This window comes from Phacochoerus africanus, chromosome 2 (genome assembly GCF_016906955.1).
Source record: "Phacochoerus africanus isolate WHEZ1 chromosome 2, ROS_Pafr_v1, whole genome shotgun sequence".
Taxonomy (NCBI): Eukaryota; Metazoa; Chordata; class Mammalia; order Artiodactyla; family Suidae; genus Phacochoerus; species Phacochoerus africanus.
Genome location: NC_062545.1, coordinates 71,365,623 through 71,389,145, shown reverse-complemented (window position 1 = coordinate 71,389,145; position 23,523 = coordinate 71,365,623). Strand labels below are relative to the sequence as shown.

Genomic DNA, 23,523 nt, shown 5'->3' with positions numbered 1-23,523 from the left:
ACTGCTCTATGAGTACAAGGTACCCATACCCTTTCCTTTTGGGGTTATGAGAATATTTTGGAATTTGATGAAGATGGTAGTTGTATGACATTGTCAATGTGCTAAATGCCACTGAAATGTAGACCTTGTAATGGTTAGTTTTACGTTAAGAATATTTTACCTTAATTTTTGAAAGTATGGTGGGAGAGTGATGTAGCCTTTGACAATGATTTTATAAACGTACATTTGCTGACAGATATTTTCATGATTTTCTTTAAGTAATAAATCGGATTATGACGCAGGTTCAATCTCCAGCCCAGATGGTGGGTTAAAGGATCCTGCATTGTGGCAGCTGTAGCATAGGTCACAACTACGGCTCAGATCCGATCCCTGGCCTGGGAATTCCATATGTCACGAAAAAATGAAAATTTAAAAAAATTCTTCAAAATTAAAAAATTATGAATTTAAAAACAAAAGAATATAAGGAAACAAAATTGCAAAGGAAATTAAGAGTACAAGATCCAGGCGAAGTGAGACAGGGAGAGAAAAATGGGGGAAAGGAGAGGATGAGAAAAAGGAGAAAAGAAAGGAGAACTAGAGCAAGAATTTTAAAGTTAGTGATATCAAGTGTCAGAAGGCCTATGAGGATAGAAGCTGTCTCCCTCACAGCTCGTAGGAGCATGAACTGCACAGACACTTTGGAGAACAACCGGTTAGTAGTTAATAAAATCAAAATGGACATAACCTGGTAATGTTCAGCATGGCAACTCTAGCTAGTAATACTCTGCTGCAGATTTGAAAGTTACTAGGAGAGTAGAGCTAAAAAGTTTTCATCACACTGGAGTTCCCGTTGTGGCTTAGCAATAACAAAGCCAACTAGTATCCAGAGGACACAGGTTCAATCCCTGGCCCTGCTGGTGGGTTAAGGATCCTGTGTTGCTGTGGCTGTGGCGTAGGCAAGCAGCTGTAGCTCCAGTTCAACCCCTAGCCTGGAAACTTCCAATATGCCGCAGGTGCAGCCCTTAAATAAATAAATAAATAATAAATTAAAAAGTTCTCACCACAAGAAAAAATCTGTAACTACGGCAGGTGACAGATGTTAACTAGACTTATTGTCATTATTTCACAATACACACCAATATCAAACCTTTATGTTGTACACCTGAAACTAATATAATGTGTATGCCAATTATACCTCAATATAAAAAATAAAAAATAAAAATAAAATGGACATACTCAAGAGTTCCACTTCTGGTATCTAATCTGCGTTAGGGAGATCATTACATATGTGTGCAAGGAATCATACATACAACATTTGCTGATAATACCCATGTATCAGAAATAACTTAAATAGTTAAGGGAATGGATTTTTTTTTCTTCTGCTTTTTGGGCCACACCCACAGCATACGACAGATCCTAGCTGTGTCTGCGACCTACACCATAGCTCAGGGCAATGCCAGATCCTTAACCCACTGAGCAAGGCCAGGGATCCAACCCGCAACCTCATGGTTCCTAGTCAAATTCATTTCCTCTGAGCCATGATGGGAACTCCTGGGAATGGATATATTCTGATACACTAATAATACCCTAATATTACACAGTAGTTTAAAAGAATGATTATATATATATATATATATATGCACATGTACATATGTATTTCATATATAATCATATGTATTCTTATGTATTTTATATAGTCATATATATTTTATACATATATGGAAAAAGAAATGAGTTCCAAGTTATTTTTGTTCTAAAAAAAGATAGCTGACAATGTAGTTTGATGCCACACAATGTACATTAGTATATGACATTATATCTACGTATTACTTGTATAATAAAAAACTTTGTTAATAAAAAGAAATGATGGATACAGGGAAAGAATTATGGAAAATTATATTTATTGTTCACAAGCAGGTCAGCTCCCAACTGCACTGGAGGGGAAGGATCCCACAAAGGCATGAACACCATGGAAGAAAGAAAGAAAGAAGGGGGGAAGGAAGGATGAAAAAAGGGGGTAGTGAGCAAGCCAGGCTGGATTCATACCTGGAAGTAGGGGCAATTAACAAGCAAGCACACTAGGTGAAATGAGACCTAGTTTAGTACTTGTTTGCTACTACTTCTTTACCACAAACACTCCTCACATTGCAGTTACCACTTGAGTTGTGCAAGCTGAATTGACTGTTTCTATCCAGCCACAGAAGTTTCATCAAGGACCATACCAAAGGCTGTGGATCTCAGACACAGTTTTTGAAGCAGAAGTGTGGCTGGAAGTCTCAGACAGCCCTGGACCCGTGACTGATCTATGGGGCACCATTTCATTAGTTTTTATCTCATGGAGATTCTGCAGTGAGGATCAAGGCAAGGACATGTATGTGAAGGAGAAAGAGAAAAGTCAGAATGCAACAGGACAGCAACATTTAACACAAAATTTATCAAAGAAGGGAGTATGCTGTGTGTATTAACATGGTGAACAACACTTACAAGCTATCTTAGTTACTGCAAACTTAATGGCTTAAAATAACACACAATTTGGGTGGGTCAGGAGTCCAGGCATGGCTCAACTGGGTCCTCTGCTTAAGGTTTCACAAAACTGAAATTAAGGTGTCTCCTGGTCTGCATTCTCATCTAGAGGCTTGTCTGGGGAAGAACATCTCCAAGGTCACTTAGATGGTGGACAGGTTTCATTTCCTTGTCCTTGTAGAACCCCAAGGGTCCTGGCTTCTTGCTGGCTATTGTCTGGAGGCTACTTTTAGCTCCTAGAGGCCACCTGCATCTCCTCACCTCATGGACTTCCCCAGCATGGCCACTTACTTCATCAAGCCAGAAAGCACAGTCTCTAGAAAGAGTGTGTCAGCAAGACTGAGTCCTTTGCAATGTAGTGTAATCACAGGAGTGACATCCATCACTTGTGCTGTATTTATTGTTTACAAGCAGGTCAGGTCCCAATTGCACTGGAGGGGAGGGATCCCACAAAGGCATGAACACCAGGAGGTAGTGGGAATCATGAAGCCACCTTACAATCTGTCTATCACATAAGCATACCTTTGTTGCTTCCGAGTTTTTAAATTAAAAATGACCAGGAGGAGTTCCTGTTGCAACTCACTGGGTTAAAAACCCGACATAGTGTCCATGAGTATGTGGGTTCCATCCCTGGCCTGGCTCAGTGGCTTAAGGATCCCACCTTGCTGCAAACTGTGGCATAAGTCACAGATTCCACGTGGGTCCTGTATTGCTGTGGCTGTAGTGCAGACTGGCAGCTGCAGCTCTGATCTGACCCCTAGCCCAGGAACTCCCATATGCAGCCATAAAAATTAATTAGGTAAGTAATTAAATAAAAATGACCATGAGTATAATCTTTAAAAAAAATTGTAATGTACTACACTAAGAAGTAAAATCTAAACATAGAATACAGCTATGTCAAACCTCATGATCTTCTCGCTTCCCTAGCACTGTTTCAAAGTTATATGTATATACCATGGACTAGATTCAGTTTGAACTAGATTTCCTACATTACTGAGTAATTCCCAGAGTGAAGAATAAGAGCGAAGGCTTGGAAGACAAGTGGTTTCTGGCCACATATGGGATGTAGGAATATGGGTATATTTTGGCCCTCAGTGCCAAAAGGAGGCAATTAAAGGAGGTTAGTTTTACCATTTGTACTACTTCTGTAGTTATTCCTCAAAAGAGACAATGATTACTCAGTAAATGTTTCTGGAATCAATGTCACCAACCCGGCTTTATAACCTGAAAGTGAGTAGGATTTGCTGTTCCTTCATCAACCACCATAGGGTTTGATCACCAAAACCAAACCAACCCACCAACTTCATCGAAGGAAAAAATGCATTTGATTTTTGCCTTAAGTTGTATGCATCGGCTTATTACTACTTTAAACTTTTTTTTTCATCATTTGTATTTAACGTTTTTCCTTTCTATGACTGTCCATACTCTTTATCTCTCTGCTTTTTTTGAGCCGTTCATCGATTTGAATCAAGATATTAATCGCTCTCGATCCTATACAACCAAATATTCCCATCCCTGCTCTGGTCCTTTATCTCATTTTGTTTACAGTGGGGGGTGGGGAGCGAGAGGGCAGACGTACTGTCGCTTCCCATCCCAGGAGGCCACCCCATGGCTCTCTGCCTAGGATAACAGCGAAGACTAGGTTCATTTTATAACTGTGAGCGGTGTTCACCTCGGGAAACCCGTCTTTGCAAACTTTGGTCGGCCGCCGCCACCAGGTTCATAACCAGTCCAGAGACTCCCCCGAGGCTGCGGCCGCCCGGCCCGCACGGCCCCCCCCCCCCCGCCCTCCCCGCGGCCCACGGGGCGCGCGCCCGGGCTCGGCCCCCACCCGCGCCGCCGAGCCGCTCGGGAGCCGGGCTGCGGTCACTGAGAGCTCTGGCGCTGGGCGGGCGGCGGGCAGGAGCGCGCGACCCCGGCGTCAGGAGCTTGGCACCTGCCGGCGGGGCCCGGCGCTTTCGGCTGTGAAACTTCTGCGGGTGAGAGGCTGGAGCTCCGCGAGGGGCCGAGGAATCCAGGTAAGGAGGGGCCGGGGCGCCGCGGCCCCGGCCTCCCGCCGCCGTCCGCACCCTCGCTCATCGCGAAGCTGGGGCTGCTCGACCCGCACGGCCTCCGCCCCGGCCCTGCCCCAGTGTGGGGGCCGCGAGCCTCAGGCCGCTCAGAGCCCCTTCGCAGCCAGTGCTCCCCGGCTGGCCGCGCCGCCCGGCTCCCGGCCCCGCTCGGGCCAAGTGGGAGCCCTCAGGTGCGCGTCGCGCCGCTCGAGCTCGAAGGGCTGGCGGTCGCTGCTGCGGGTGGGCGCTCGGGGGTCCGCCCCATAGAGGCGAAGCTTCCTCTCAGATCTGCTGTCTCTCCCACTCTTGCAATGAGCACCCTGGAGTTCCCCTCTTTGGGGGGCGAATTTCCTAGGGAGAAAAGCTGGTCCAGGGGACCGCGAGAGCTTTAGGTTCGCCTTGGGGAAGTCGGGCAGCGGCGGGGAGTTTCCCTCTGCAAAGGGTCTCACTGGGGCAGGGTTTTCCGGCTGAGTCGGGGACGCAGAAAGCGGCCTCATCCAAGGTCAAGCTGACCTGCATACTCTATTTGGGCAATCCCCCTGCGGCGGGGGTGGGGGGTGGGGAGAGGAAAGAGAGAGAAAAGATATTTGAAAACCACTAAATTACCTCCTCACCAAGATCGGTGAAGAGGTAACGATACATTTTAAGTGTCGGTATTTTACGAAGAGATTAAAGGCACAGAATCAAATGCAATAATAGAGCTATAGCCAAAAAAAAAAAAAAGTTTTAGGGGACATTTTGCAAAAAGTGAAAAAGTTCTATATGTGAATAATAAATGGAAAAGTGAAATTAGAAGCCTGCTTTTGAACGTAAAACCTAACTTGATTTACCAAACTTCTAGAATCTTCCTTCCTAACTTTTTACTCTTTCGTGGTTAGGCATTTTCAGTTTGCAAGCTTGCACACTGCCAAGTGAGTTTTATAGCAGCTTTAAAAAAAAATTATTGCTGTCTGTTTATACTAAGGTTTGGTGGCCATTTTCTGTCACTTTTAGTACCAGGGACTGTTGCATGAACATACCCCTCGTGTGACAGTACAGGAACTTGGCATTGTCCTTTGTGGCAATGGAAAACCAAACAAGAAGTAGGTGAAACAAAATATAAACAAAAATTAGATCTCTTTCTACATTTGCAAAATGAAGTGGTCCAGTGGATCCCAGATGGTCTTTAAGGCTCTTCCCTTCCCTGAGGGACTCGGTTTGTCTTTTGAAGAGTTTGGGATACACAGATTGAGTGAAATCTAGAGTAAGATGTTATCGGTCCTAAAATTTTATGCATATAAACTGAGAGACCTTTGATGGTTGAGTTTCTTTAATCTCATCAGTCTCTCAAAAAAGCTGAATCATTGTGCATCCTGTGTTTCTAAATGGTGACAATCTATGCTATTAAGTAAAAATGTGTCATGGGAAACCAAAATCCCATGCTTCTTATCACAAGACTGACTAATAGGGTTGACACACTGCAGCATTCAGGTCTGCTTATTTTGAAACAGTCCCCAGGTAAGATCAAGAATGGTTATGAAGCATTTGCTGTTGTACATGAGCATAGCAACACGTAAGCAACATGACAAGCAAGAAGTTTCAAAAGTGCTTTAGAAAATATCCACAATAGATTTGCAAGCCTGCAAATTGCACTTAAAATCATTTTTTGGTAATTACGGTTGTTGGTCAGCTGGGATTATGAGCTGTAGAGAATAGGGAAGAATTTACAAGAGTCTACTGAATCACTAATTATTTTTTAAAGGAAAAGGAAAAAATATATTTCTCTTTTATCTAAGTAGTTACAGAAAAATGTCTTAAAATGAAAGTTACAACAGGTCATTTTGTAAATTAAATAAATAACCAGGAGAGTTCCCTGGTCCAGTGGTTAGGACTTGGTGCTTTCACCACTGTAGCCTGGTTTCAGTACCTGATTTGGGAGCTGAGATCCCACATCAAGCCACTGCATGCTGTGGCCAAAAAATAAAAACATTAGGAGTTCCCATCATGGCTCAGCAGAAGCAAATCTGACTAGTATCCATGAGAACACAGTTTCAATCCCTGGCCTCGCTCAGTGGGTTGAGGATCCGTGTTGCCATGAGCTGTGGTGTAGGTCACAGACGCGGCTTGGATCCTGTGCTGCTGTGGCTGTGGTATAGGTCAGTGGCTACAGGTCCAATTTGACCCCTAGCCTGGGAACTTCAAAGTGCTGTGGGCGTGACCCTAAAAATAAATAAATAATTTAAAAGGCGAAAAAATAAAAAATGAAAGCTTAAAGTTCCTGTAACAATGCTGGCTCCTCCTCCAGCCAGGGAGTTCAGGGATCAATTCACACAGACCTAAAGTGAGACCTTCTCATTTTGTGTTTTTCAACAGAATGACCTCTTAGTGATTCTTATATGGAAGAAGTGGATGGGTAGGGAATGGTACTAGAAGGCAGTCCATGGTGACCTTCAGTTTTTTGTGGAGTCTTTTTTTTTATTTTAAAAAGATCCAAAAATGTGACAGTGTTGGTATTTGTTAATTCTGGATGTTGGTTGGGTTCATGGATTTTTATTCTCTGAAATCACCTTTTATAAAATGATTATAAAGGAAGCAAACAATACAGAAATGGCAAAGGAAAAATAATGTTCCACCATCCAGAAACAACTATCCCTAACAGTGAGTGAAGATCATTGCATTTTTTGCATTTATGCAAATAGAAGGATACAGACACATTAATATGTAATGTTCTGTATAATGTTTTAGGGTTTGTTTATTTTTAGTCTTTGATAGAAGTTTTGAAAAAACAAACTTGTTTGTATTTTTTTTTTAATTTTTATTTTTGTCTTTTTGCTATTTCTTGGGCCGCTCCCGCGGCATATGGAGGTTCCCAGGCTAGGGGTCTAATTGGAGCTGTAGCCATTAGCCTACACCAGAGCCACAGCAACGCCCACAGCTCACGGCAACGCCGGATCGTTAACCCACTGAGCAAGGGCAGGGACCGAACTCGCAACCTCATGGTTCCTAGTCGGATTCGTTAACCACTGCGCCACGACGGGAACTCCGTTGTTTGTACTTTTGATTTTCAGGACTTTAGACTGCTTTTTAAACTTTAGCATTTATTTAAAAATTCAGTATGCAACAGCTCTGACTTTAAATGAGTTTTAAGTAGCTTAAGTTTATTTGCATCTAAGATGTATTTTTAGCTCTTTAAAATAGACCTCATGGGAGTTCCCATCATGGCTTAGCAGTAACAAACCCGACTGGTATCCGTGAGGATGCAGGTTTGATCCCTGGCCTCGCTCAGTGGGTTAAGGATCCAGCTGAGCTGTGGTACGGGTTGCAGACACGACTTGGATCCTGTGTTGCTATAGCCTGAGAATTTCTATATGCCGCATGTGTAGCGCTAAAAGGCAAAATAATAATAATAATAATAATAAAATAATATAAAACAGATCTCATCATTTGAAACTGGGCTTCAACAGTGTCAACATCTGATTTTTACTAAGATGCAAGCTCCATGAGGGATTTATTGAATTACTGCATGTTCATTAGTAATATTTTCCTGGCCATTTGCAGGTTTATGATACAGTCAACTATACTATAATGCTTGTTTTGAAAACCAGCAACATTCCAAATGCAGTTAAAATATTAAGGAACAATTTGAGCATAATGTGAATTTTGCACTTGCTTATACATGGTTTACTCAGCCAGAAGCACCAGATGAACACATTAACCTGCAACCAGCTAGCCGAGTCCTATAGGAATACACAAACTGCAAACACACACAGACCTCAGACATACACCAGCTACCTTGCTTCATGGCATGGTATCCTGCAAAACTGTGTTTTCCTGTTCTTTTGCACTTATGAATTTTTTACATAAAACACACTCATGTAACACCCCAAGAATGCCTAAGCATCTTGATTCAAAAATGCCAAATAGTGCATGCAGAAGGAAAGCTTCAGTATTGAAGAGAAGCTTGAGATAATCAAACATTTTGAAAGAATCAAGAGAATATGTGTCATTTCCTGAGCAGCAGGAATAAGGGAAGTACACACAATGTGGATCATGACAGGCAGTGGACAGAAATCAAAGAAACATCTGTGGCTGGAACCTCAACTACCACAACGTCAGTAACAACGAGGCTGAAAGAAATGGAAGAAATGGAAAGACTGTTGAGCATGTGGATGGAGGATCATGAACAGTCTTTCTTGCGGTCAACGAGAAAGCTCCTCTCTCTAGAGGGACACTTGAAAAGGAATCACTGTGCCCTTCAGGCATCTGTCATGGCTGCTTTGATGGTTTCAAACATCGCTGACCCTGGTGTGTGGCTCACATGTTCATTTAGCCCCCAAAATGAGAAAGGAAAGCCAATAGCCAATTAGCTAGCACGCAGGAACTGATTAGGTGTGTTTGCCAGGAAAGAACCTGAGAACCTGTAGTAAATAACCAGAAAAAAAGTGAGTTCATTTGCTGCATGTAGGTCACTTGGAGGAGAGGTAAAGGAAGGTGTCTACCTTGGATTCATACCAGAAAAGACTGTTTGATGCATCCATGAGTCCAGCTTTTCTTGCATCTTTCATCGGGAATCTCGGAGGAACCTACTGCATGATGTGATAGCGGCTGATGGAAAGGGAGTGGCTTCCTGCTTGTGCTTTAACCATTTCCAGGATCTGCAGAAGTCAGAAGAGCTTGAAGCAGAGCATGAGGACTGTTCATTTAAAGTGATCAAATGGAGAGGTTTACTGCTGTTTCTTCAAATTAACAGTTATAAAGCACTGAGTGATTTGGCACAGGACTCAACTTCCTATCTTTCTGTCGTTCCAAAAATTGTAATTTCTTTTTTTCTTTCCAATTTTATTGAGATATAACTGACATATAGCACTGTATCACTTTAAGACATGTAGCATAATGACTGATCTTCCACACATCATGAAATGATGACCACGGCAAGTTTAGTAAATATCCATCATCTCATATAGATACAGAATTAAAGAAATGGAAAAAATATTTTTTTCCCTGTGATGAGAGCACTTAGAATTTACCCTCTTAACAACTTTCACATATAACATACAGCAATGTTAATTATATTTATCATGTTATACGATATTTGCTTATAACTGGGAGTTTCTTCATTTTGACTACCTTCATCCAGTTCCCTCTCCTCCCACCCCCTGCCTCTGGTAACCACAAATCTGATTTCTTTTTCTATGTTTGTTTTTGAAGTATAATTGACCTACAACATTGTGTTAGCTCCTGGTGCACAGCATAGTGAATTGATATTTCTGTACGTTTCAAAATGATCACCATAAGGCTGGTTACCATCTGTCACCATAAAAGATATTGTATAATTATTGACTATATTTCCCACACTGTAGATTTCATGCTCATGACTCATTTATTTTGTGACTGCAAGTTTGTACCTCTTAATCTCCCTCATCTATTTCTCTCATCTGTCCTGCTGAGAAATTGTAATTTTTTTAAGAAGACATTTAAATTCATTGACTCTAGGACTGAAGGGGGGAAACAAGAATGTTGTTGGTTTGTTCCATTAGGTCAAGATATTTAGATCCAAACTGTGCATGAAGCAGCATGTCCTGGTTTAAGAGAGCAGAGTCTTGGCATCTACCTGCCTGGGTGTGAATCTGGGCTCTATCATTAATATATCCTTAAAAAAGCTACTTAATTTCCCTACACCTCAGTTTTTCTCATCTGTAAAATGGAGACAATGAAACTACCTACTTCAGAAGTTGTGAAGATTAAATGATGTAATATATTAAGGTTCTTAGAAGCATGCCTGTCATGTAGTGAGTGTTTAGTAAATGTAGGTAATACCATAACAGTAAGAGTGCTGGTAGTAGTAGTAATAGTAGTATATGAGGATTAAGAAGTTGGAAAATAATAGGAAACTATATCTAGTCACTTATGAAGGAACATGATGGAGAAAAATGTGAGAAAAAGAATGTGTGTGTGTGTGTGAGAGAGAGAGACTGGGTCATTTTGCTGTACAGTAGAAATTGACAGAACACTGTAAACAAACTATAATGGAAAAAATAAAAATCACTTAAAAAAAGATGGCAAATAGATATTACATTAATTTCCCATTGCACAACTTATCTAAATTTGGTAGAGTCACACAATTAGAAGAATTACAGAGCTATTTGTGGTAAGTTTCTATGGGCTCTTTTTTTGTTGCTGGGGTTTTTTTTTAATGATTTTTTTTTCGGTCTTTTTAAGGCCACACCTGTGGCATATGGAGGTTCCCAAGCTAGGGGTGGAATCGGAGCTGTTGCTGCCAGCCTACACTACAGCCACAGCAACGCGGGAACCAAGCCGTGTCTGCGACCTACACCACAGCTCACAGCAACGCTGGATCCTTAACCCACTGAGCGAAGCCAGGGATCGAACCTGCAACCTCATGGTTCCTAGTCGGATTGTTTCCATTGCGTCATAACGGGGATGCCTGTTTTGTTTTGTTTTTAGTGTTAATCTCTGGGTGTGTCCAAAAGATCAAATATTTGCCATATATATAAGGCTCAATTTTACAAAGAACTGATCCAACTGAAGGTCAACCAAGGAAGCATGGTATTCTGGGACTTTGGAGATTGGTATATGAATGACCAGACTACTCTAGACATTCCCCCTGTGTCCAAATGCTCAACAAGGTTGGGGCCCCACTGCATGAGGAAAACCTGTAAAGTGGTGCTGGGAACCACTTTATGAATGAATTTATGAGTGAATTTAAATGTCATTCCCAGGGCCACTTATCCTGCCTGTTTTCCGGACATGATCAAAGACCTATTATCACCTGATTTTCCTAATTTAAATCTAGCAAGGATTGAGTATCTTTTGCTCTATAGACCTCTAGTCCAAGTCCATCATATAGTGGAGATTATGAAGTTAACAAAAAGCTTCATATATAGTGAGTATTACTAACTGTGTGTATTCATTTTCTATTGCTTTATAACAAATTACCACAAATGTAGTGGCTTAAAACAACACACATTTATTACCTCTATTATTGTGAGTCAGAACTCCAAGCACGGCTAAATTGAATCCTCTGATCAGCCTCCAAAGCTTACAGTCCAGGTGTCAGCCACACTGCACTCCTTGTTTGGAGTCCATCCTCCTCTTCCCAGCTTTTCAGGTAGTTGGCAGAATTCAGCTCCTTGTAGTTGCAGGACTGAAGTTCCTGTTATCCTGGTAACTGTTGGTTGGGTACTTCTTTCAACTCACAGAGACTGCCTACATTTTCTTGCCTTGTGGTCCCTATAGGCAGTTCACAGCACAGGGTTTGCCTTTTTCCAGGCCAGTAAAAATATGTCTCTTTATTTTCCAAGTCCTCTCCAATCCTACAGTGGAGTCTTATATAACTTAACATAATCACAGGGGTGCCCATTGGCCATATAAGATTCTCTAATCAAGGAGCCACTGACACATCTCATTCATAGGTCTTACGCAGACTCAAGGGAAGTGGATTTTAGGGTGTGTACACAAGCAGGGCAGGAATCTTGGGGGTCAGCTTAGGGTCCTCCCTGCCACCATATGTCATAAAGTGAGAAATCAACCATGGCTGCAGATAATCAAATATGGCTTTAGCTGAGACACAACAATCAGAGAAGCCTGACATAGTCTGTGGGCATGTTCTCTAATTTCAAGTCTCAAGAGAAGGCAAGCTTTCGTTGGTATGAAAGGTCAAAGGTATTACTGCAGGCTAGAAGCCTATAAGAGACTAGAGCATTATGTAAAAATAAAGGCTGGTATGGACGAAATGATCTGTCTAAGATTTCCAGTCTGAGATGGTCTGTCTGATACTTCCACGAAGTATCATCAGAAGATGAAATGAGAAAACCATTCCTTATAAGTGCTCAGGAAAGTGGAGTTCTCTTAAGGCAAAAGGAAAAAGTAGTGACTTCCTTTGTAGGATAAAGAGGCCAAGAGCTGAGTAGGGTTGGCCGTCTATATAGGCAGAGACCAGATGGTGACACATCTATGCCTTGGATAACATCTGACTGTAGCATGTGAATATTGTAGCCAAATATCATTTACATTTATATCAACTCCCTGCTCTTAATCTTAGATAATTCTTCCACATTTATACATTTATATGCTATACATATGCACTGTTGACACAGCATCATGCCAAGTCTTTTCATTTCCTCTCTGTTGCTTGAGAGGCTCTAGACCACCACAGTCCAAGAGAAATGTAATGCGAGCCACACGTGTAATTTAAAATGTTCTAGTAACATGGAAAAAGAAAAAAAAATGAGTGAAATTCACTTTAGTAATCTGTTTAATTGAACCCAGTATTTCCAAAACATTATCATCTCAACATGTCATCACATTTATAAAAATTATTAATGTCATCTTTGCACTAAGTCTTCAAAATCCCTTGTATACAGTGCATTTTACTCAAACCAGCCACACTTCAGGTGCCCCACCACCATGTGTGGCTGGTGGCTACTGCCATGGACAGCACAATTCTAGAATTTTAAGGTCTCTCTGGTCATGGGCAGTGAACTTTGACCCTCATTTTGCTTTGTGCTCACTTTATAAATAACTTTACCAGTTCCAGTCCTTATTCAGTGTTATCCTGTGGTATTATAGGATCGTTGTTAAATATCCCTCCATCCTGCCCTTTATCTTCGGCTGTGAACTCTATTGCTAGACCAGGAGCATTAGGTTAAACATGACTCAGATTGAGTCCCCCTTTCCTTGGATTTCCTTCCAAGCTTCGAGATCTCATAATTCCAAAGTGTCTTTGCCCCTTTTGTGTTCAATATCTCAGTAGAGACATCTTCCTTTCATTTCTTCCTTTTAGTCTAACACCTAAGACGTTGATTCTGGTATTGGTTATATCTCACTTGAGCTTCTTGGCTTATTAACCAGCTTGTTCCAAGACTGTGTTCTAAACACTGCTTTCCCACCTGAGCATTATTATCACTGATATGTGTGTGTGTGTGTATATATATATATATATGCTAAATACATAGCATATTATGTATATATACACATATAGTCATTAGAGAATGGCCAATTAATAAAGCCAATATTTTAAAAATACACACTATCTACATTCATTTTTTTAAAAAATTAAATATATATCCCATCTGAGAGAAGAAATCATGATGCTTTAAAAAGGAACATTTACTTAATGGTCAATTTAATATATAGTGGAAGCCATGTAGACAGATAACAAAAGCCATGAGACCTCAGGGCTTAGAAAGTACACCTCAGGCCACCATGTTAAGGAAAGGCTGCAGCAAAACATCCACAAACCTTGACCCCCCCCCTGGAATGATGAGTGTGAGGAAGAAAAATGCCTCCTCACCTGAGCAAAGCATGGAAATGAGAACACACAGGATAAAATGTGCCTTTCCAGCCCTTTAGAAATAAGGAATAAAATCCAGATCCTTACTCTGCAGAATGCTCTGGTGTCTCTCAACCCCACTCTCCTAATAGTTCCAAACCCTGGTTGCAGAACACAATCCCTGGGCAGTTTGTGAAAAAATGCCAGTGCCCAGGCTCCACCACAAGCCCGAAGTAATTAAACAGTCTCTAGGGTTGGTCCAGGCACAAACCTGGTGTTAGGACCTGTAGTCATAATTCAGGTCTGCCCCTCAGCTCTATATTTTGACCTGTGCTAGAAATAAATCTTCTATTCCGTATCATAGAGAGCCATGTTATTTTAGAGCTAAAAGGAGCCTCACATTATTTGTGTAATCCTTTATCAGTGAAGAAACAGGTCTGGAAAGATTAAAACCACACGCTATTTAGGGGCACAGCTAAGACTAGGACCCTTCTCTTAAGTAGGAATGCCAACTGGACCGAATAGATAGCAGACAGGAGCACTAACACCAGGACCACTGCCGTGAACAGATAACTAGGGATCAGAGAACATAACATGTAGTAATCAGCACAGAAAGATAGAAATCAGCCAGACATGGACAAAGCTGAAGCCCTGTAAGCAAGGATAATTCAGAGATGCTTCAGGAATAGCATAAAATAATGGCTTTCAAACTTTGGAGGGCATAAGAATTAACTGGGATCCTATCAGAAATGCATCTTCCTAGGTCCCTTCCTGGCTCAGCAGTTCTAGGGCAGAGCCAGGGAAGGGGCGGTTTAACCAACCACCTGGGTGATTCTGATGGAAGTGATTGGAGGACACCCGCTGGGAATCACTAAGCACCAGTGTAAGGTACAAAATTGTTGATGGCTTCCAGAGACTGGCTTCCTGGCTATCGGAAAGTGAAGAGTTCAGGATGGGTTAGTTCTGAGTGAATACCTACCAGCAGCAGGTGGTTAGGAAACAAGATAGAGAATAACTGAGATCACTCCTGCAGGAATGAGTAAATTTAGAATTTACAATATAAGGTTAGTTTGCCTTCAGTTGTAATCCCCTGAAGGAAAGCATTCTTCTAAAAACTATTCTTCAAATGGCTCAGCTCTGTAACATGCAAGTGCCAAGTACAGTAATGCCATTAATATGTTATTTTTTTACATTGCTAAGAAGTAACGGAGATTTTCTCATTTGAATCTTCCAGCATCCTTTAAAGTGGACAGAATAGGTAATGTTACTTCTGCTTCACTGCTGAATAAACATGTCTAAGTTCATCTAAGTCGCAGGGAGGAAACTGATGCCTACATTTGCTAAATTCTGGTACTGTGGAAGCAGAATGATCTGCTTCTGATTTAGACTGTGAGTTTCAGAGTCAGGCAGACCTGGATAGACTTTTAGTTCCAATATGAGCAGTGTGGTGACCTTGAACAATTTACTTGCCTTCTCTGGGTTTCAATGTCCTCATTTGTGAGACGGAGATGATAATACCTTCCTTGTGGGGCTGTTGTGAAGATTGAGTGAGATAATTTTTAAATATGTCTGGCACATAGTTGCTGAGTAAGTATACCTCCTGAAAGATAAGTAGGGAAAACTAGCTTTAAGTTAATGATTATTTCCCATATGGCACACATACCAAAGTTGGGCTATGATTCCAATTAATGAGTAGAATATTGATGGAATTTTGATCTTCTGGGTTGCTTAGCAACCAAAACTAACACAATACCACAAGCTACTAAAGTTGTTTTAATCAGATCAGGAATTCAGCTGCTCTTCACGAACTGAATGTTTTAAGAAAAAGATTCTCCTATGAATTTGGAGTTGTGCCAGACATCTTAAATAAGTGATGTCCCAACCCTTTAGTGTCTTTGTTCTAAACTCCCTTGAATGTCAGGACCTCCCCCATTTCTTTTCCCGAGGTGACAGAAGATGTTAGAACATCTATTGAATTGAAATGAGATGGAGAAGGCAGGGAGAGAGCTTGCACCTCTATACCTGTGTGTTTAATCCACATTCATTGTGTCAAGGGTCAGAAATACAAAAATATTTTGTCTCATCCCCTTAGAATTTTGGAACCTAGAAAAGGGGAGTGAGTCAATGTTGAACAGTAATACATCAGACTCTTTCATGAGTCTCTGTCCCTGGCAGTATTCTAAGCATTATGGATTGAGCAGTACAATCAGATAGAGCACATCTCAGATAGCCACTGTTAGGATGATTATTTTCCTGGCAGACCATCCTGGCAGAATATCCCAGTGGTCTCGCAACATATTAAATTGCATTTGAAACCTTGAAAGGAGCATTGCCTGTTGGGGAGGGCAGGAAGCTGAGCGGAGGTGGACTTGAACTTCCATCCCCCTGCTGAGACTAACAGCCTCTTTTACCTGAAGCAAGTTATAACCTTACCCTGTGCCCCGCCTTTCTCACCTGTAAGCTGAGCGTGAGGATTCAGAAACTGCCTCCCTCCTGGCCCTGTGATGCACGGAGATAAGAAATGTCCAAGTTCTGAACTGATAAATGCCGTTTCTGAACTAATCAACCGTTTGCCACCAAGTTTATATCACATTTCATTGAACGCCCTTGTGCCTTCTTTTACATGCCCTTGTTCCTTGTATCTCACGGTCTTACTATTTATTTATTTATTTATTTATTTTGTCTTTTTCTAGGGCCACACCCATGGCATATGGAGCTTCCCAGGCTAGGGGTCTAATCGGAGCTATAGCCTCTGGCCTACACCACAGCCACAGCAACACTGGATCCGAGGCGTGTCTGAGACCTACACCACAGCTCACGGCAACACCGGATCCTCAACCCACTGAGCGAGGCCAGGGATCGAACATGCAACCTCATGATTCCTAGTCAGATTCGTTAACCACTGAGCCACGATGGGAACTAACTCCACGGTCTTACAATTTAAATAGAAAAAATGGGGGGACTCAGAAATATTGTTTATTTGCACTTAATTTTGTTTCCATCATTTGTATCTCCGTATATTAACTTCTTTCACAGGGAAGATTGACTTTGTTACTGAAGAAATCCATTGTGCTACTTGGGCATTTCGGCATTTATTTACCCCAAACATGACTTTAGGCCTACAGGCCTTTAAAACAGGCAGCTGGTGGATGAATCATGTTCAACATTCCTATAGTGCTGCTGGCACATTTCAGAGGAACACTCAGGCTCATCACCTGCCCCTGTCAGTTCTTCCTCTCCTAATAAAGTACATCTGTTTTGGTGACTGAATAAAAACACACCACGTGGAGAAAGGCTGGGTGTGGAGTAATTTAATCAGGGCAAGTCAGCACTCCCTGTTGAGCGATACAGTATCAAGCATAGGAAGATGGTTTTGTAGCAGCTCATTGAAACAGAAGTTGACTGGAAAGGGCCGGAAGTACTGTTCCTCTTATAATGGGTCATACTCCAGGAATGGAGGTGGCCCAGCACATCCCCCACGTCAAGAGTTTAAGGGGATGGAATTGCCATAAGAGCCCTTCTGAACAACCACAAACGTTTTACATGGTCTTTTTCAATTAGCATCATTTTAACAATTTGTGGAGGATTATAAATTTTTCAGGCAGTTCAAACCCAAGTTCAGGGCTCTAACGGCAGTGCTTTTTTATATTGACTTTTCGTGGCAATGCTTGGCATCCTGAGGAAGTGATTAATTTAAAAATACCTGAGTTTTAAAAGTAAAGCGGCAGGGAGACTGACATTTGCAGTCTGCATTTCAGGCTACTCGTATTTTTTTTAAAAAAATGTTTCTTTGTTGTGAAAATCCAGTAATACATAGTCTTGCGTTTTTTGCGTTTTTTTTGTTTTGTTTTGTTTGTCTTTTTGCATTTTTGTTTAAAGGGGAGAAACGAAACATGTTCAGGGTGCCAGTCTGCCTTGAATCTCATCTCTCGCAGAGAGATCAGTGGAGTGATAGAAGGATGCAGAATGTTTAAAATGTATTTGAGAGCAGCATAAGTAGAAATAACCATAGGACTGTAAGTTGTAGAGCCGTGTTGTTTATTTTTTTCTTTTAATGATTCACTTGGTGATGTTCTTAAAGTCATTACTTGCTGAGAAAAGAATCATTAACCAGGATGAAAAACTAGGAACTTCGGCAGCAGTAGCTTCTTTATTTTCATTTCTTTCATTGTTGGGAGTAATGCTGTTCCTTTTTTTGACCTCAGCTAGGTCATTTTCACCTCTGTATGTATGTTTTTTTTTTTTTTTTTTCCCTGAGACAAGATCTGGGGTATCTGATCTTTTATTCAGGTGTTCCAGGAAAAAAAAAAAAAATCCATCTCAAAAATCAAAACACTAAATATGGCCAACAAGTTTAAGGTCCTTAAATATTATTTTTGTTTCAAAAAAATCAGTCTAATGAATACTTCACATTGAAACCACTTATTGGAGTTCCCGTTGTGGCTTAGAGGGTTGAGAACCCATCTAATATCCATGAAGATGCAGGTTTGATTGCTGGAGTCGCTCAATGGATTAAAGATCCGGCAGTGCCATAAGCTGTGGCATAGGTCGCAGACACAGCTCGAATCTGGCATGGCTGTAGCATAGGCAGGTGCGGCCCTAAAATGAAAAAAAAAAGAAAAAAGAAACCATTTATTGTTAACACTGGTACTAAATGATACATACCCTACAGCTTCTATCATCATGGGTAAATCTCTGGTGAGTCAGATCACATATTAGCATTTTTACCATATGGCTGAAAGGGTAGGGAATATATGTGTGGAGGAACAAGTCAGTAACATTTTTGACCATCTGGTAAATAAATGTGTAAGTAGCAGGAATTTTAATATTATTTATTTAGTTATGTGGATGCAGCCTTTAAACTGAAATAGCCTCTAATACAGTCAAGTAAAACTGAACTTATATTTCTCAATTTTTAATTAAACATTTTCAGTCTACTATGTGCTCTTATAATCTGACTCCTAATTTTGTGCTTCTTATGTTTATTGATTTATTCAGGCTCCTTACAGTGCCTAATTTAAAATATCTTTCATGGGGGAGTTCCTGTCATGGTGCAGTGGAAACGAATCCGACTAGGAACCATGAGGTTACGGGTTCGATCCCTGGCCTCGCTCAGTGGGTTAATAATCTGGCGTTGCCGTGAGCTGTGGTGTATGTCGCAGACGTGGCTCGGATCCCGAGTCCCTGTGCCTGTGGTGTAGGCCTGCAGCTGTTAGCTCCGATTAGACCCCTAGCCTGGGAACCTCCATATGCCACAGGTGCTGCCCTAAAAAGCAAAAAAAAAAAATATATATATATATATATATATATATTAAAATAAAATAAAATATCTTTCATGGGAGACCACCCGATTGGGTCTGGCATACAGGCTCAAGTACTGAAGTTCTGCTCTGCCACCAAGCACTGTGTGGCCTGGGATAAATTACTTGGCTTCTCTGAGCCTCAGATTCTTCATCAGTAAAGAGCGAATAACATATTGTCAAACAGTATCTCTCAAAGGGTGGACCATGGACGGATGCATCAGAATCATGTGGGGAGCTTGTTGAAAATCCCAACACTCGGGCCCCACCCTCAGAGATTCTGACTCAGGATATCTGGAAACAGTCTATGAATCTGCATTTTAGTCACTGTCCCAGGAGATTCTGGGTTACACTGAATTACTGTTATAGAGAGCAGCTGATTCTAGCACTTGGCTTTCTTGAAAAATATGTAACACATTTAATTCTCACATGACAGCTAACTCAAACACTAAAATTTCTGTAATTTATTATTATTAATAAGCATAACTCTAAAATATGCATTCTATATCTTAGAAATCTAACACGACAGAATTTGTGCTGAAAATATTTTAACTTCATAGAAAATAGGATGTCAATTTGAATAAGTAATGCTGGTGATTCATTACATCTAGTTCTCAAGTCTCCTTGTTTAATTAGGATCCTTTTTTTTTTTCTTCCATAGGAAACCACAGAATATTCGAGGAATACATGTAAGTCAGAGGCCCAGATGAACTTAAGGATGCTATAACATGGGATTCTTAGTTTTTTAAGATCCATATACATCAAGCCCCAGTCCAGTGTCCAGGCTTTCGATTTTGTGAAGAGAGCAAAACTCTGATGATGGAAAAGCCAAGGACTTAATCACTTGCTTCGATATCATCTCACATCCACTGAAACGTGAAGCAGACCATAGCACAGCCATGGAAAGAAATTCAAGTTTATGGAAGAACTTAATAGATGAGCACCCAGTCTGCACCAGCTGGAAGCAGGAGGCTGAGGGAGCCATCTGTCATCTCGCCAGTATTTTATTTGTAGTAGGTTTCATGGGCGGCAGCGGCTTCTTCGGGCTCCTTTACGTCTTCAGCTTGCTGGGGCTGGGTTTTCTGTGCTCCGCTATCTGGGCCTGGGTGGATGTCTGTGCAGCCGACATATTTTCCTGGAATTTTATATTGTTTGTCATCTGCTTCATGCGGTTTGTTCACATTGCCTATCAAGTTCGCAGCATAACCTTTGCCCGAGAATTTCAGCTGTTGTACAGCTCCCTCTTCCAGCCTCTGGGGACCTCTCTGCCTGACTTCAGAACTATTGCTCTGAGCTCAGAAGTGGTTACTTTGGAAAAGGAGCATTGTTATGCCATGCAGGGGAAAACCTCCATTGACAAACTCTCCCTGCTTGTTTCAGGAAGGTTTGTACTCTTGGTGCTTGCATGTCTTTCCTCTTTATTACTTAGTACCTTGTGTTTCTTTCTGCTGCGTTTTCCCGTCTCAACATAGCATAGTCCTGGGCAGCATTCTGCACCCTGAGGCATGAGAAGGCCCTTGACACATGAGTCAAGGGCAGAGTCATTTAGAGTCCATGATGTTATTTGCTTGAAGCAAGATATAATCTAGAGTCTTCATATTTCTTCTTAGAAATCAAATGGATGAATTGGTTTGTCTGGATATGCTATTTGCTTCCAAGCTAATCACTAAGAGTCAAGAAGAGGATGATGCCAGCTTGAATTTTTAGAATACTTATGTCAGCATGCAAAGGGTTTTAAGTAGATTCTGATTGGGCATTTTTTTAAGTAATAGAGAATATTCAGGAGTTCCCGTCATGGCTCAGTGGCTAACGAATCCGACTAGGAACCATGAGGTTGTGGGTTCAATCCCTGGCCTTGCTCAGTGGGTTAAGGATCCGGCGTTACCATGAACTGTGGTGTGGGTTGCAGACACAGCTCGGATCCCGAGTTGCTATGGCTGTGGCATAGGCCGGTGGCTACAGCTCCGATTAGACCCCTAGTCTGGGAACCTCCATATGCTGTGGGTACGGCCCTAGAAAAGGCAAAAAGACCAAAAAAAAAAAGTAATAGAGAATATTCATATTTTATAATCGTCAGTGTTTTCGGTAAATTCTAGAAAGTGCAAGTGGGGGGAAGTGAACTATATATAAAATTTGAAAACAAAGTTTGGGGGAGGAAACAATAATGTGATTATTCATGTTTTTAAAAAAGCTCAATATTTAGTTTCCAGAAGCATTTCCAGTGCTACTTCTTTATGTTCTTCAGTGTTCTCCTTAATTTAAAATCTGACTGAGTGCATTGAAACTTTTTATTGAAATATATTATACACACATAAGTGGGCACATATCATAAGCATAGAGTTTGATGAATTTTCTGATGAATTTCACCCACTATACCAGAATCCTAACTATGTGAGGAACAGCAATACATAAATCTTACAAGAGATTTCTGTCACTTATCATAATGTATGAATTTAATATTTTGCCCTTCATGATTTTAAAAGCCAAAAAATAATCATCAGAGATCTGAAATACTGCTCCCCGCCCCCCATCCCCAATTTAGTGCTCTCTTTCTCCTTCCCTCATAACTGATGTCCTTTGTGTTTGGGTAGGATCAGAGTGACAGTTGATGGCGAATTTCTGCATTACATTTTCCCCTTCCAGTTTCTGGATTCTCCTGAATGGGACTCACTGAGACCCACGGAGGAAGGCATCTTTCAGGTAAGGGATAACTAGACCATGGCGTGAACACTGCCTCTTCTCAACAGAATCACGCCTTGTTTAAATACAGGCTAGCAAACAAATGGAATGGCAGATGACCCAGGAATAACTTAGATTTGACTCTGGAACGTACTGGGTAGCAGGCATGACTTCTCAATTCTACTTGAGTCTGGCTGATGAATATCGCTTTACAGGTTGGGCAACAGAAGAATGGATTTAACATATGCCCAAAAGGAGTCTATGATAAACGTTCTTATTTTCCTTCACTTAGCTGCATATATGGGAATTGAAATATAATTAATTGATATTTGACCCTAAACTAAACACTGCCACCTGTCACAGTTTAAAAAAACACCAAGAACAAAAACAAACAAACAAAAAAATCTGTCCTTATTTCAAAATTAGTGACTTAAAATTCAAAATGCTGATGAATTTCAGTTGTTTGCTGGCAACAAAATACTAAACTTACTGTTACTACTCTGCTGTCCTGCCTGGTTGTTTTGAAAGATACTTCTTTCAGTAGGTACTGTCTATGATGGTGTACTGTTTTCATCTGGTTAATACAAGTGACATACCTGTGTGTGTACACAAATGCAGATTCATATACATCAGCAGAATAGGTAAATAAATTCTATTCCTTATGACAGAAACTGTATTAGGGTTAAATGTCCCTAGTCTTCAGGATAGACTTAGAACTATTTTTCACACATTAGCTAACTTTACTATTGTTTAATATTAAGTAGCCCTCACTTCAGTAAAATGCAAAATATAGACACCTGAATTTAGAAAACAAACAAACTGGTGATGGGCACAACATGGTGCTTATTTGTGTTATTAATTACATACATAGTAATAAATTTTATAGTTTCTATTTTTACAAAATATGGAGAGTCCATGGGCTTTTTTTAATGTAAAAATCAGCAAGCGACATTCCTTTACAACTTGAGTCTAAAACATTGCTGCAGGCTGTGGCGTGGGTCCCAGATGCAGCTCAGATCCTGCTTTGCTGTGGCTGTGGTGTAGGCTGGCACCCGCAGCTCCAATTCATCCCCTGGCCTGGGAACTTCGGTGGGCCTCACATGCAGCCATGAAAAAAACAAAGAAATTTTAAAAACCCAAAAAAAACACCTTGGAGCCAAAAAACCTTGTGGCAGAACATTTCTTGTTTCTTAACCTCTGTTTATGTGTGTGGCCTTTTTTTTTTTTTTCTTTCTTTTTTTTAGGTAACTCTCACAGCAGAAACTGATTGTCGCTATGTGTCTTGGAGGAGAAAGAAATTATACTTGCTCTTGGCTCAACATCGTTACATCTCCCGCCTATTTTCAGTCTTAATTGGCAGTGACATTGCAGACAAACTCTATGCCTTGAATGACAGGGTATATATAGGAAAAAGATATCATTACGATATTCGGTTACCCAACTTCTATCAAATGTCAAGTCCAGAAATGTCCAGATCACCCCTGACGGAACAGTTTCGGAATTCCAGGCGATATTGTGATAAGTGACCCCGCCAAAGTCTGAAGTTTTATAATTATAAAAAAAGACTCTCGTTATCATTCCCCAGATGTAATAGCAAAATACAGAAAATTGAGTTCATTAATATTTTTATAAATCCAACTCAGAGGCAAGATGCCATTGCCAGCTGTTTTATTCATCTCAACTTGTGCATTGTCAATAAATTTTACAATTTTTTTCTGTA

At 40.9% G+C, this 23,523-nt stretch overlaps 1 protein-coding gene across 1 annotated transcript; it reads left to right on the top strand.

Moving 5' to 3' along the window:
• The first annotated feature begins 4,322 nt into the window (after positions 1–4,322).
• On the top strand, positions 4,323–23,523 carry POPDC3 (popeye domain containing 3). Its single transcript, XM_047761682.1, has 4 exons — positions 4,323–4,520; positions 19,786–20,508; positions 21,716–21,824; positions 23,048–23,523. Exons 2-4 carry the CDS (start codon positions 20,024–20,026, stop codon positions 23,327–23,329), a joined length of 876 nt encoding a protein of 291 aa, XP_047617638.1. The 5' UTR covers positions 4,323–4,520; positions 19,786–20,023; the 3' UTR covers positions 23,330–23,523.